General features: G+C 43.6%; 1 protein-coding gene across 3 annotated transcripts in view; it reads right to left on the reverse strand.

Annotated features, from left to right (window-relative positions):
* Nucleotides 1-13,152, reverse strand: part of LOC147021289 (catenin delta-2-like) — a 344,800-nt gene extending 331,648 nt beyond the window's left edge. For 2 of the 3 annotated variants that reach the window (XM_085891110.1, XM_085891107.1), the window contains exons 1-2: nt 12,806-13,152; nt 8,939-9,054 (exon numbers count right to left, since the gene is read on the reverse strand). Coding sequence is in view for 1 of the 3 variants with exons in the window: in XM_085891107.1 (XP_085747233.1) it covers nt 8,939-9,054; nt 12,806-12,812 (123 nt within the window). In the remaining 2 variants the exon portion in view is untranslated. Of the gene's footprint in view, nt 1-8,938; nt 9,055-12,805 lie in introns of those variants that run through there. The other variant, XM_085891108.1, reaches the window with a different exon arrangement.
* Nucleotides 13,153-14,247: the final 1,095 nt, after the last annotated feature.

Here is a 14,247-nt window from a genome sequence, read left to right on the forward strand (position 1 = left end):
CAGTAGTGGTGATTCCAGGAGAGGAGGAGCCGGTACTTGAACCAGAACCAGAACCACAGCCTTTGCTGATTCCAGAACCCAGTATTTCAGAGGGACTCGATGAAAAAGATCTGACAGAGAGTTTATGCCAGGAGAACAAAGCATTGCATACTGAACTGCAGTCATCCAAGAGTGAAACCCAGAACGTGATGAAAAGTCTTCAGGAGAGAGTGTGTGAGCTCAAGGCTGAGTTGAATAACGATCGAAGCTGCCGGCAGCATGTGTAGGCTAACGCTCTAGCCCTACAAGCTGAATTGGATGGGCTGGACCAGCAGCAAGCTAAACAAGCATCTTCACCAAAATCGAATCAATCTGTCCTTGTCACACACCCAACCTGTCCATCAAGTTTAGTCTTGTGAAACTATAACATTGTCTTGAAAGATTTAGCAGAAAAGTATTATTTTATTCCGATGCACTTTTCTATTATTAAAACAAGACAAAATGGGAAGAACTAACCCACTGCCAAGGAGATACACAGCCCTCTATGTACTACTTACCTTCAATTCCTTTACTCTTTCCAACTCTCCAAGCTCATTCGCCTCTGTTCAGGGTGGTTAAAAAGCCCGGAGTCAGAGAAATTTTTTTCTTGAGACGATGCCTTTGAGGTGGATAGGATATTGTTATACCGATATACCGATACACATAGTCCAGATTTAATGCCTCTTTGGGGTCACCTGAAATCAGTGGTTTATACGATGAGGCTTCGTGCTATTGAAGCTGTAGAGAATTAAATCAGAAACGAATGTGCTAAAATCGATGCGTCAATGGTAACAAACATTCAAAGAAACCAACATACAAGAGTTGATGTGTATGCATATCAGTGGCACACAATTTGAGCAATTATTATAACAAGAAAGATGTTGTGAAATCCAAATAAACAATAGTTGCTATGGAACCAGCAATTTGTTAATTTGGAAATATTGACCGATCAAGTGTTTTCCATGATGGAATGTTGTACATAACAAATGTGATTGGTACATTTTGTAATTGTGGCCAAATAGGTGTTTTCCATGTTTTGGATGGCATTGACCTTGACTTTTTACTAATTTTGACCAGATTTTATTCAGGTGTACTCCATACTGGAGGCAGAAATAAGTTGTGTAAGTTTCAATCTGATATCTTGAAAATTTCCTGAGGCTTCACAAATGTAAAATCTTTTTTTTTTTAATCCCATTTAATAATAATGGAGGTGAAATTGTTGTTATGGGCACCGTTTTCTCTTTGCCAAGTGTAGTGGGACTTTTCCCTATGCCACTAACCAAGATGACCATAACCTGAAAAAAAAGAAAGATAAATTCATTCAATTAATTCTATGTTGCACCATTTTAGCTTGGTACTTAAGTGGTTAAGCAATGGGGGTCTTTTGATTATGACTGATGACCCACTAGTCAAGAAAACTTACACAGCGTATTTCAACCTCAACAGGCCAACAGGTCTTCTGCTTAACAGAAACTTTCCTCCTTCAAGACATCTCTGATTCCTGAGTATCTCTCCCTGGTTACTCCCTCCTCGAGTATGACAGACCTGAGCCTCGTCCTGGTGACGGAATTGCTCTCTTCATCAAAGACTCTATTCCGTACTCACCATGCACTGCCTTCTCTCCCCCACACACCAAGGAATACCTCAAGCTACTTCTTCCCCTCCACTCCCATCTCATGTTTATATGTGTGTTGCACCATCCACTAAACAGTGATGACTCCATTTGCATCTCGCTCTCTGAAAATATGGACCAACTTCTAATCCTCTCATTCCAACTCTCTCTTGCTCATATGTGGTGACTTCAATTGTCATCATGCCAGTTGGCTGGGTGTGGGTACCTGTCTAACCTGCCATGGCACTTCAGCAAAAGACTTCTGCGACTCATTGGGACTGACTCAATCATCGACTTCCTGACCCGGGTCTCAACCAACGGTGCTCCATCTCTTCAGGATCTGATTTTGACTAATTTTCCTGAAAATATCTGCTGTTCTTCCTCCACTCCAATCGGTTCATCTGACCACTTGCTTGTCAAAGTAGACATCTCTGGCTGTTATTAAAGAACCACGTCAGAGCTGTTGAGTCTGGCATTTCACTGAGGCCAACTGGCAGGGACTTCAAAAGCAGCCATCAAACTTCTGGACTGGTCTCCCATTCCTACTTCCTCCGACATCAACTCGTCCTGGGAATTCTTTCAAAGAAACTTGCTCCCTCTCATGCACAAATTTATTCCATCTCGTCTTCAGTTGTCCAACCCTTCCTCCTGCCCATTGTACACTAAAGCTTGTGGCGAGGCAGTTGTCCTGAAGCAACTTGCCTTCAGTTCATGGAAGGCTAATCCAACTGAAGGCAATCTCAGTTCCTTCCACAAAGCTCAGAACAAGTGTGTGTCTTCCTTCAGGAGAGCCAGAAAACAACATCTTTCTCATCTCAAGTCTGAACTCTCAAACCTGGACCCTCCTCCAAATCATGGTGGCATCTACTTTAGTCTATTTCTGGTGTATGTTCACCCTCCATCCCCTCCCTCACTTCAAATGGCTGCACAGCTGACACTGCATGTGAAATGGCTGAATGCCTGAACTCAGTGTTTACTTCTAAATCTTGTGTCCCAAACCCATCACTTTCTGCACCCACCTTACCCAGTCGCACCCAGCTGTTCCTAGACTCTGTGTCGTTTTCTTCTGACAAGATGGAGAGCTTGCTGTCAAACCTCGAGTCAGATTCTGCAACCGGTCCAGACGGCATCAGCCCACTTGTCCTGAAAACCTGCTCTGCTGCTCTGGCTCACCCTCTCTCTGTCCTATTAACCCTCTCATTTACTCAAGGTAATCTGCCATCTGCTTGGAAATCAGCAAACGTTACCACTCTGCACTAAAAAGGTGCAAAAACAGATCCCTGCAACTACAGATCAATCAGACTTCTCCAATTCATCAGCAAGGTCATGGAATCCATCATCACTTCAGACATCAAATCCTTCCTCTTCTCCAATGGTTTGATTTCCAATCAACAATTTGGATACAGACCAGGTCACTCTACCCTGGATATTCTGCTTCTGCTCTCCCAACAATGGATGGAGGTCCTCAATGCCAGACATTAAATCAGAGCCACCTCCCGAGACATATCGCATGCTTTTGATACGGTCTGGCACCCTGCCTTGCTCACCAAACTCTCTTCCTATGGTATACAAAGACATCTCCACGAATGGCTCGCAGACTTCCTCTCCTGTCATGGACAATGTGTGGCCCTTGATGGAGTTCTCTCATCCTCTCTTCCTGTCCAGGCTGGAGCTCCTCACGGCAGTGTTCTGGGCCCTGTTCTTTTTCTGGTTTTCATTAATGATCTCTCTGACCTCTCTGGAAAATCCTCTCTATTTCTTTGCAGATAATGCCACCCTCTGCCATGCCATCTGTCATCCCCCAGATAGGCAAGCAGCAGCCTCTTCAATCTCTGCAGATCTTGATAAAATCACAAACTGGTCCAACATGTGGAAGATGTCTTTCAATACTGACAAATCTCACACTCTCTCTCCAAAAGTACCATCTGGAACCCCCCCCCCATCTACCTTCTTAACAATCCTCTTGAAGAAGACCTTTCATTCAAGCTTCTGGGTCTCACTATCTGCCATGATTTTTCCTGGGAAAGACTTCCAAGCTGGTCTCCAAAGCCAGTCGCCGACTGAGCATCCTCCATCGTGCAAAGTCCTTCCTTGGCACACCTGAGCTCCTGACCACAAACAAAACTTTCGTTCACAACCTGCTGGAGTACTGCTCTCCCCTCTGGGCTGGTGCTCCCACCTCTCACCTTTCTCGGCTTCACGCTGTGGAAACCAAGGCATTTAGGGTCATTGGTATCTCCCGCGGTGAGTCTGAGTCTTTGGGTCTCTCACTGCAAGCAGGTCGGTGGTCTTTGTCTTCTACCGTCTCCTCTCCGGCCTCACCACCTGTCTGAGATATGTCCCCCACATATTTCCGCAGGGTGCTCCAAGGTCTGCCAGGAACCCCCTTCTGGTAAAACTACCAAAATCACGAATCACTGCTCACCTTCACTCTTTCATTCCTCTTTATTTGTGCCTTTGTAAGAAACTCCCACACTCTCTTTAATCCCACTCTTCCCTCCAGGACTTCAAAACAGCTGTTCACCACCATCTCTTATCTTCTCCCATTGAAAACCACGATCTTTTTTACCCTGCTTATCCACCCCAAAGCCACCGCATTCAAATTCCCTGCTTTCCTTCCTGAAAGTTCCTGTCGTATAAAGACCTGAAAGTCCCTGTAGTGTCCATCTTGTTTACCCTGTGTACCCCGCCCGATCCCTCTCCCTTCCACAGATCTCCTCATTTGTCTGTTCCACACTGTTTTTTTCCTTCCCTCTCCCACCCCTCTTGTCGCTGGCTCCCCTTACAGTACGTTCTGTGTGTTAGCTCTCATACGAGCCTCAACAGTGGATACAAAAAAAAAAATTGGTATTGCAGAAGGCCCTCAGACAGAAGGTCCAATGGGGTCTATTGGGTCTGTAAGGTCTTCGGGTACAAAAAGTTCTTAGGGTCCTGCACGTAGCAGAGAAAATGGTGTTCACGACAACAATTTCACCGCAATGATAATCAGAGGATTTTTTGTGATATTATTTTTCCTAAACCTCAGGAATTTTGCAAGATATCAGATTGAAACTTGCACTGCTTATTTGTTCGCATGTGTATAGTAGTATATGTGTTTAAAATCTGGTCAAAATTAATGAAAGGTCAAGTTCAGTGCCATCCAAAACATGTAAAGCAACTATTATGCTGCAATTACAAAATGTATCAAACAAATTTGTTATGCACAACATTCTGTCATATAAAACACTTCATATTTTCAAATTTGTTTGATTAAATATTCCAAATTACCAAATTGCTGTTTCCATGGAGGCTATTGTTTATTAAATTTTGCAAGTATCGAGCTATGCACGACATTTTTCTTGTTACTTGACAAAACATTTTTTCTTTGCCAAGTATGTTGATGTGTTCCTTTAGTTTAAATTTGGCAAAATCATTTTTTTGGCCAAGTCTGTTGATCTGTTTGGTTAGTTTGGTTGTTTGTTTACTTGTTTGGCTGTCTGTCCACTCACCTACAGCCCAAACTGCTCAGCCGGTTTTTCTGAAACTCTCTGAGATTTTAGGTACCATCCCTGCAACGGCCGATCGACGGTCGACGCAAAGTCAACATCGGCCAAAAGGTCAACATCAGCCAATTTTCTAAAATTGTCAATTTTCATCTGATTGACAAAATTTGAAGAGGATTTGCATATGTGGTCACTGAATTCAATTAACCCTAACAGCTAGGTCACTGAATTTTTGAGGTCAACACGGGCAAAAGGGTCAACATAGGCCAAAGGTCAACAACTTCGTTGCTGTTTCTAAAATCCTCAATTTTCATCTGATTCACTTGAAATTTGAAAAGGATTTGCAAATCAGATTACAGAATTCAACCACCAGCTATTTTTGAGGTCAACATAGGCCAACATTTCTAAAAACCTCAATTTTCATCCAATTGACTTGAAATTTAAACAGGATTTTCACATCAGCTCACATAAGTCAACCACCTATTGTTGTTGAGATCAACATCGGTCAAAAGGTCAACAACTTTGGAGAGCTTACTAAAACCGTCGATTTTCATCTGATTGACTTGAAATTTGAAGATGATTTATATTCCAGGTCACTGAATTTAACCAGCCAATTATTGAGGTCAACGTCGACCAAAAGGTCAACATAGGCTGAATTTCAAAAATTGTCAATTTTCATCTGATGTACTTGAAATTTGAAGAGGAGTTGCATATTTGGTCATTCAATTCAACAACAAATTATCTTTGAGGTGAAATTTGTTTTATGGATTTCACAAGTATCGTGCTATGTTTGTTTATTACATGCAAAATCCAAGAGTTTTCAAGTATATTGGTTAGTCAATTTCGTTATTCTGTCTGTCTGTCTGTTTGCCTGTCTGTTTGTTGCCAACACGTCACAATTTAAAACCGATCTTCACGAAACTTCACCACATGGTAGAGTTTGTCAAAAGCAAGAAGACTGTTGTTTCTCAGGTCAAAAAGGTCAACAACTTAGGTGAGCGCTCTCAAATCCTCAATTTTCATCCAATTGACTTGAAATTTGAAGACGATTTATATTGCAGGTCACTGAATTCAACTCGCCAATTATTTTTGAGGTCACCATCGACCAAAAAGGTCAACATAGGCTCAAGGTCAACAACTAAGGTGGTATTTCTAAAATCCTCAATTTTCATCGGATTGACTTGAAATTTGAAGATTTATATTTCATGTCACTGAATTCAACCAGCCAATGATTTTTGAGGTCAATGTAGACCAAAAGGTCAACATAGGCTCAAAGTCAATAACTAAGGTGCCTTTTCTAAAATCCTCAATCTTCATCTGATTGACTTGAAATTTGAAGCGGATATATATTTCAGGTCACTGAATTCAACGAGCCAATTATTTTTGAGATCAACATGGACCAAAAGGTGAACATAGTCCCAAGGTGAACAACTGAGTTGGTATTTCTAAAATCCTCAATTTTCTTCCGATTCACTTGAAATTTGAAGAGGAGTTGCATGTTTGATCAATGAATTCAACCACCAATTGTTTTTGAGGTCAAATTTGTTTTTTGGATTTTGCAAGTATCATGCTCTGCACGATGTCTTCTTGTTTGTTTGTTTGTTTGTTTGTTTGTAGGTCAATCATCTGTAGGTCACAATTTTAAACCGATCTTCATGAAACTCCACCACATGGCAGTGTTCATCAGAAGCAAAAAGCCTATTGTTTTTGAAGTCAAAAGGTCAACATAGGCCAAAGGTCAACAAATATGTCAAATTTCTAAAATTGTCAATTTTCATCCAATTGATTTAAAATTTGAATAGGAGTTGCATATTTGGTCATTGAAATCATCCTCCAATTATTGAGGTCAACATCGGCCAAAGGTCAAAACTTAGGTGAGATTTCTCAATTTTCATCTGATTGACTTGAAATTTGAAGAGGATTTACATTTCAGGTCACTGAATTCAAACAGCCAATTATTTCTGAGGTCAACATGGAGCAAAAGGTACACATCGACCAAAGGTCAACAATTAAGGTGTAATTTCTAAAATACTCAATTTTCATCACATTGACTTGAAATTTGAAGAGGATTTGCATACCGTTTTACTGAATTCAACCACCAATTATTTTTGAGGTCAACATTGGCCGAATTTCTGAAATTGTCAGTTTTCATCTCATTGAGTTGAAATTTGAAGAGGATTTATATTTAAGGTCACTGAATTCAACCAGATAATTATTTTTGAGGTCAACATACACAAAAAGGTCAATGCAGTCAATGTATACATACACCGATTCGATTTTGGTTAAGGTCTGAATGCAGGTCGGGCCTATCATTTGGATACAAAATGTAAACTGTTCAGCCAGGTGGAGGTATCCACTCTACTGAGTGTCATTCTAGTTCTTCGTGTTGTAGGTTTGATTCCAGTGGCTCCTGAAAGCAGAAGTTTCAACACTGTGATGTGTTAGAAACCTGCCTAGGAATGGTCCTCAGCCCCAGGAATGTCCATGACTTCTTATGAGCACCCAATGCTCGATCAAGAGTATAGGCCTCCACCGCCATTTTAATGACCAGCTTGTAATCTCCTTCAAGGCTGTGCACAGCCTTGCATTTTATTGTCTTGAGTTGTGACTCTCTCAATTACTTTGTAATGAATCTCAACTGTCAGAATGCCATCGATTTATTTGCGGCATAATTGTCTACATTCTCACCTTATAGCTTCATATTGAGATCATTATCCTTCGTCACAAACACCCTGGCCCTCACCCTTTAAGAAGGCCAATGTTGCATCCAGTTTTGTAAAATTACAGTATCGTATTTTACATGCAGTGCCAGGTCAAAATCAAACACATCCCAAGGAGTGAAGCATTGACATACGTGGGTGTCATGCCAATATGCAATTTTCTCCCACTGTGCCATTTTTCAACACTAAATCAGCATCGTCTGGATTTGTCCAGAATTATGCTTGGCAAACATGCGTAGTCGATGCAGCTTCGATCAAGACCGACAGTGTATACTGTTTTGGATGCAAACAGCAGCAGTGAAAATATTTCTGACATACTATTTCCAACAGCATTGAATGGGGAATGATATAGTGCAGGCACTGAGCCAGTTTGTCAGCCTACTGCCCTTCCCGTCGATCTGATCCAAACTCTCAGCCACGCTGCCTCGTCAAGATAACATGGTATCCCTCTTCAGCAACAGCCCTGTCCTATTAGTGCTAGCCATGGCCAACTGAGCAATCTTGTACATTGCATACCCCTTACACAGCATACTTATTGGGGTACGACGACCCAGCTTGCTCAGCATAGTGCTAAATTGTGTATTCCAAACGATGCAAGGCGTTTTCCTGGCAACCTGACCTTCCATCGCAAGCCTAGGCTAGGAAAACAAGCAGACCAAGTTGGGTTAAACAAGCATCAGAGGTAATATACAAACTGTACCAATCACGGGTCCATTGCAGCCATGCTGAGCACACACATAACACAACTTAAGCATTTTTACATCAGTGGTGATTGATATGTCTCTAAAGCCTGACCTTATGGTAAGGAATGGACTCCATTCAATAAACCTTACAATACGGTTAATAAGACGACAAGCCAGAGGCTCAGTTCTCAAATATCACCCTGAAATAAAATAATAAAATAAATTATACAACACCTGTATGTCGAGGTGTAAAGGACTCGTAGTGCACATCACTGTTTTGATAGGGACACAGTTTGCCTTGAATAAATGTGTGTGTCGCTATCTCAGATTCAAACCTAAAGCTGTTCTCTACAATGCAGTCCACACTGTTTGCCATGTTGCCTCTCTTGACCTTCAAACCCAGAACAACAGTCCGTGACTCACCTGCTCTTTGACCGAGGCTAGAATAAGCGACGCACGCACCGTGCCCTGCCCGCCGTCTCGAGGCCCGGAGGCACGTCGTCCCAATTCTCCCACACCGTCTGTCTCCTCCATTCCTCCTACAGGCGACAACAGCTTCTATTGGCATGACCACAAAGAGTCCACAGAACCGTATGCCGTCTCCCGACAACCCCTACACATACCGTTACAGGCTTTCTTCTACAATCTACATTATCCAGCTCTTTGAATGATTGCTTATTCAAATCTTCCCTGCAACGTGTTTCAACAATATCTACAGGAGGTCATACTTAAGAGTCATCTTTTCCTTATAATATTCCTTAAAATCCCACTGTATATATTATAGTCTCTGACCTTTCTTGACCTTGCACCATAGTGTCTTTCCATATTTAGCTTCTCACTTGATATGGCCCTCATAAGTATCTCGAGCCCTTTTGACAACTACTGATGGCAGGATCTGTTCTCCAGAACGTTCAGTGGTTCAGAGCTGCTGTGGCCAGTTTTTTCCGTTGCACCAAATTCAGGGGAAAATGCGTGTCGTTGCATAACCAATAGGACCATGCTATAAATTGTGCATACTCAGACGAGACGTAGTTAATCCAGTCGAGGATGAACCGTGTGCCGCTCAGCCATCGTGGCATGCGGTCAGACCCTCGGTGGAGATCCCAGCCATTAACGCCATTAGCAGATCATCTTACACGGTCCAAGGCCACGTCTCGCGGGAGAAAGAGGGTTGGGGGCGCCACTCTAACCCCGAAACAAAAAAAACGTATTTTAAAGAAAATCTATATTAAGGGCCTGAGATGAACATGCAGTAAGGTCGTTGCGATGTTGCTAAATTAAGGCTGATGTAACTATTTTGGTGGTGAAAACAAGTTGGCAACCAATGCACACCAATTCAAACCCATGGCTATCCCTGCAAGTACGTACTATGATGTATCAGCAACCATTTGTGGTCTGGTTTTTGATCATTTCGTTCATCCGTGGCACTTCCTGCCATCCTTCCCCCCAATTAGGTTCTTGGATTCCTCCAGCTACCCATCTTCCCCTCCTCCACCACCACCCCCCTTCCCTCCCCACACCTCCAGCATGTTCCGCCAAAATCACATGAGGTGGTGAAAAACCTGATGAGGCGCAAATGGAGAGAATGCGCTCCATGAACGTTCCACACTGCTGGTACGAAACCCTCCCTCCATAACTAACCATGCATCACACGTGCACTACTCACACAGTACTGGTTTTTCGTGTCCCTCACGCACGAACTCATCAATCATGCAAACACACCTCTCCTGCATGAACCGTATCCATGACACACATGCTGATGCTCCCATAACACACAAGTCTGCTTTGTCGTACTCCCTCCCCGCACCTTCCCCACCCTACCTTTCACAAGCTATCGTCTCCACACCCTCCACCCCATCCCCCCTTCAATCTCTCCACATAACTCTATAATTTCTCCACCTATATGCTGTCAAATACACACTCATTTATTCCTTGCGTGCACCAGTCTATTCATTACTCACACCCATCGATTCCTCCACACACTCGTCTATTCCCCCATAAATACACTCGCACTCCTCATGCACAATCATCTATTCCTCATGCACACACGTCTATTCCTCGTGCACACGCGTCTATTCCTCCCGCACACTCGTCTATTCCCCCATGAACACACTCGCACTCCTCATGCACACACGTCTATTCCTCATGCACACACGTCTATTCCTCGTGCACACGCGTCTATTCCTCCCGCACACTCGTCTATTCCCCCATGAACACACTCGCACTCCTCATGCACACACGTCTATTCCTCATGCACACACGTCTATTCCTCGTGCACACGCGTCTATTCCTCCCGCACACTCGTCTATTCCCCCATAAACACACTCGCACTCCTCATGCACACTCGTCTATTCCCCCATAAACACACTCGCACTCCTCATGCACACACGTCTATTCCCCCATGAACACACTCGCACTCCTCATGCACACACGTCTATTCCTCATGCACACACGTCTATTCCTCACGCACACAAGTCTATTCCTCCCGCACACTCGTCTATTCCCCCATGCACACACTTGCACTCCTCATGCACACTCATCTATTCCTCATGCACACTCGTCTATTCCTCCATGTACACACTCGCACTCCTCATGTACACTCATCTATTCCTCATGCACACAACTCTATTTCTCCCGCACACTCGTCTCTTCCTCCCGCACCTCATTTGTTCCTCCCGCACACTTATCTATTCCTCATTTGTTCCTCACGCACACTCGTCTATTCCTCATGCACACTCGTCTAATCCTCATGCACACTCGTCTATTCCTCACGCACATTCATCTATTCCTATTCCTCACACACTCATCTATTCCTCATGCACACTCGTCAATTCCTCACGCACATTCATCTATTCCTCATGCACACTCATTTATTCCTCGTGCACACTCGTGTATTCCTCATGCACACTCATCTATTCGTCACGCACACTCGTCTATTCCTCACGCACATGCGTCTATTCCTCGCACACACGCGTATATTCCTCGTGCACACTCGTTTATTCCTCGCGCACATGTGTCTATTCCTCGTGCACACTCGTCTATTCCTCGAGCACACTCGTCTATTCCTCAAGCACTCATGTGTTCCACTCATGCACTCGTCTTCCTCCCATACTTATTTATTCCTCACATACACTCATCTCTTCTTATTCCTCACACACTCGTCCATTCCTCATGCACACTCATCTAATCCTCATGCACCCATGTGTTCCCCTCATGCACTCATCTATTCCTCACGCACACTCATCTCTTCCTATTCCTCACACACTTGTCCATTCCTCACACACACACACACACACACACACACACACACACACACACACACACACACACACACACGTCGTCCCTCACGCACACTCATCTATTCCTCATGCACACTCATCTATCCCTCAAACACACTCATCTATTCCTCACACACACTCATCTCTTTCTCACACACACACACTCATTTATTCCTCACACACACTCATCTATTCCTCACACACACTAATCTATTCCACACACACTCATTTATTCCTCACACACACTCATCCATTCCTCCCACACACACACTCACTCATCTATTCCTCATGCACACTCATCTATTCCTCACACACACACACACACCCTCACTTATTCCTCACACACACACTCATCTATTCCTCGCACACACACTTATATATTCCTCACACACACACTCATTTTTTCCTCACACACACTCATCTATTCCTCACACACACTCATTTATTCCTCACACACTCATTTATTCCTCACACACTCATCCATTCCTCAAACACACACACACTCATCTATTCCTCACACACACTCATCTATTCCTCACACACACTCATTTATTCCTCACACACACACACTCATTTATTCCTCACACACACTCATCTATTCCTCGCACACACACTCATTTATTCCTCACACACACATCTATTCCTCACACACACACACACTCATTTATTCCTCACACACACACACATCTATTCCTCACACACACTCATTTATTCCTCACACACACATCTATTCCTCACACACACTCATTTATTCCTCACACACACACTCATTTATTCCTCACACACACACACATCTATTCCTCACACACACTCATTTATTCCTCACACACACATCTATTCCTCACACACACACCACACACACTCATTTATTCCTCACACACACACACACACACACACACACACACACACACACACACACACTCATCTATTCCTCACACACACACACACACACACTTAATCCTCACGCACACTTGTCTCCCTGACGAGTATTCACCCACCCGCAGTGTCTCACCTTCCATCTCAGCAAGTCACTCCTGCAGCCACAGAATAGCGGGTTCTTAAGATCCCCGGTCCCGCCATCTCCGCTGCACCTCCAGCCATTGTAGCGTGTTCCCCGAGCGGTTCCAACCGCGGCATTGAGCGGATCCCCTGGCCAACGAGGCGACTGTGCGCAATGGAGAGAGAGAGAGAGAGAGAGAGTGTGTGTGTGTGTGTGTGTGCTCAAGGCAAGATCGAGTATACAACGAGAATTCTGGTTCTTTCACCGCATTCCCTGTCGCCCCCACCGCGACTCGGCATCCACGGCGCCTGCCCTTGACGGAGCACGCTAATGCGTTCTTTCCTCCCTTCGCCCCCGCTACCCGATCCCCGCCTGCCTCCTTCTTCCTGTCATCTCCCGACACTTTACTCCAGCTCTTCCCTCATGCGCCTTTTGACGGCCAAGATCGTTGCTCGTCTCGGTGTCCGTATGAATGCACGCGACGGTCATTAATCGATGCTTTTTAACGTTCCGGATCGTCTGTCTGTCTCTCCTCGCATGACTGAAAATGCCAACACGACCATCCGAATAATTCTATCCAACACTGCATCCATCCCTTCCCCACATCCACCATTTCGTTTTCTTCTTCCATTTTTTTTTGTCCAACATCCGAATTCATTATTTAATATTTATACATTGGCAATGCAAAATGCCTCCATGAAAGACATGTCCACGACATCAATTCACTGATGCCAACAAAACGTACATTCTATGTTTTCTAAAACTCAATTTAACCACACCACATTCTCACGATGACTATCATAACTAGAAGGGCATTCGGTGGAACGCAGACCTCCGCCACGTGATGCCTGATCCACGACAACATATCGGATCCGTTACATTTTTGAAATATCATGCTATGCGGTACTATATCGTTTTTGGCCCAATCTCTCGATGGTGAAAAATCCTTTAAAAACTAAATAATTCTCGTATCCAGATCCGGATTCGGATCTTCACCAAAATCGAACAATTTGTCCTTGCCACACACACACACACACCCAACCTGTCCACCATGTACCGTCCGAATCCGTCCACAACTTTTTGAGCTATCGTGCTATATAATCGGTTTCGCCCTATCTCTCAACGGTGAATAATCACTTCATTATCAGATCCGCATCCAGATTCGGATCTTCACAAAAATTGAATAAATTCTTTGTCACATATCCAACGTGTCCACCATGTTTCATATTGATCCATCCACAACTATTTGAGCACACAGAAAAACAAACAAACAAACAAGACGAAGACAGAGCAACAATGCAGAGCACAAAACTTGCAACATCCGTCAAACAAATTTGACCTCAAAAATAATTGGTGGTTAAATTAAATGACCAAATACACAACTCCTCTTCAAATTTCAAATGAATCGGATGAAAATTGACAATTTTAGAAATTCGGCCTGTGTTGACCTTTTG

Source organism: Eptatretus burgeri, chromosome 8 (assembly GCF_056783735.1).
Source record: "Eptatretus burgeri isolate ZD-2024b chromosome 8, Ebu_testis_v1, whole genome shotgun sequence".
Classification (NCBI taxonomy): Eukaryota; Metazoa; Chordata; class Myxini; order Myxiniformes; family Myxinidae; genus Eptatretus; species Eptatretus burgeri.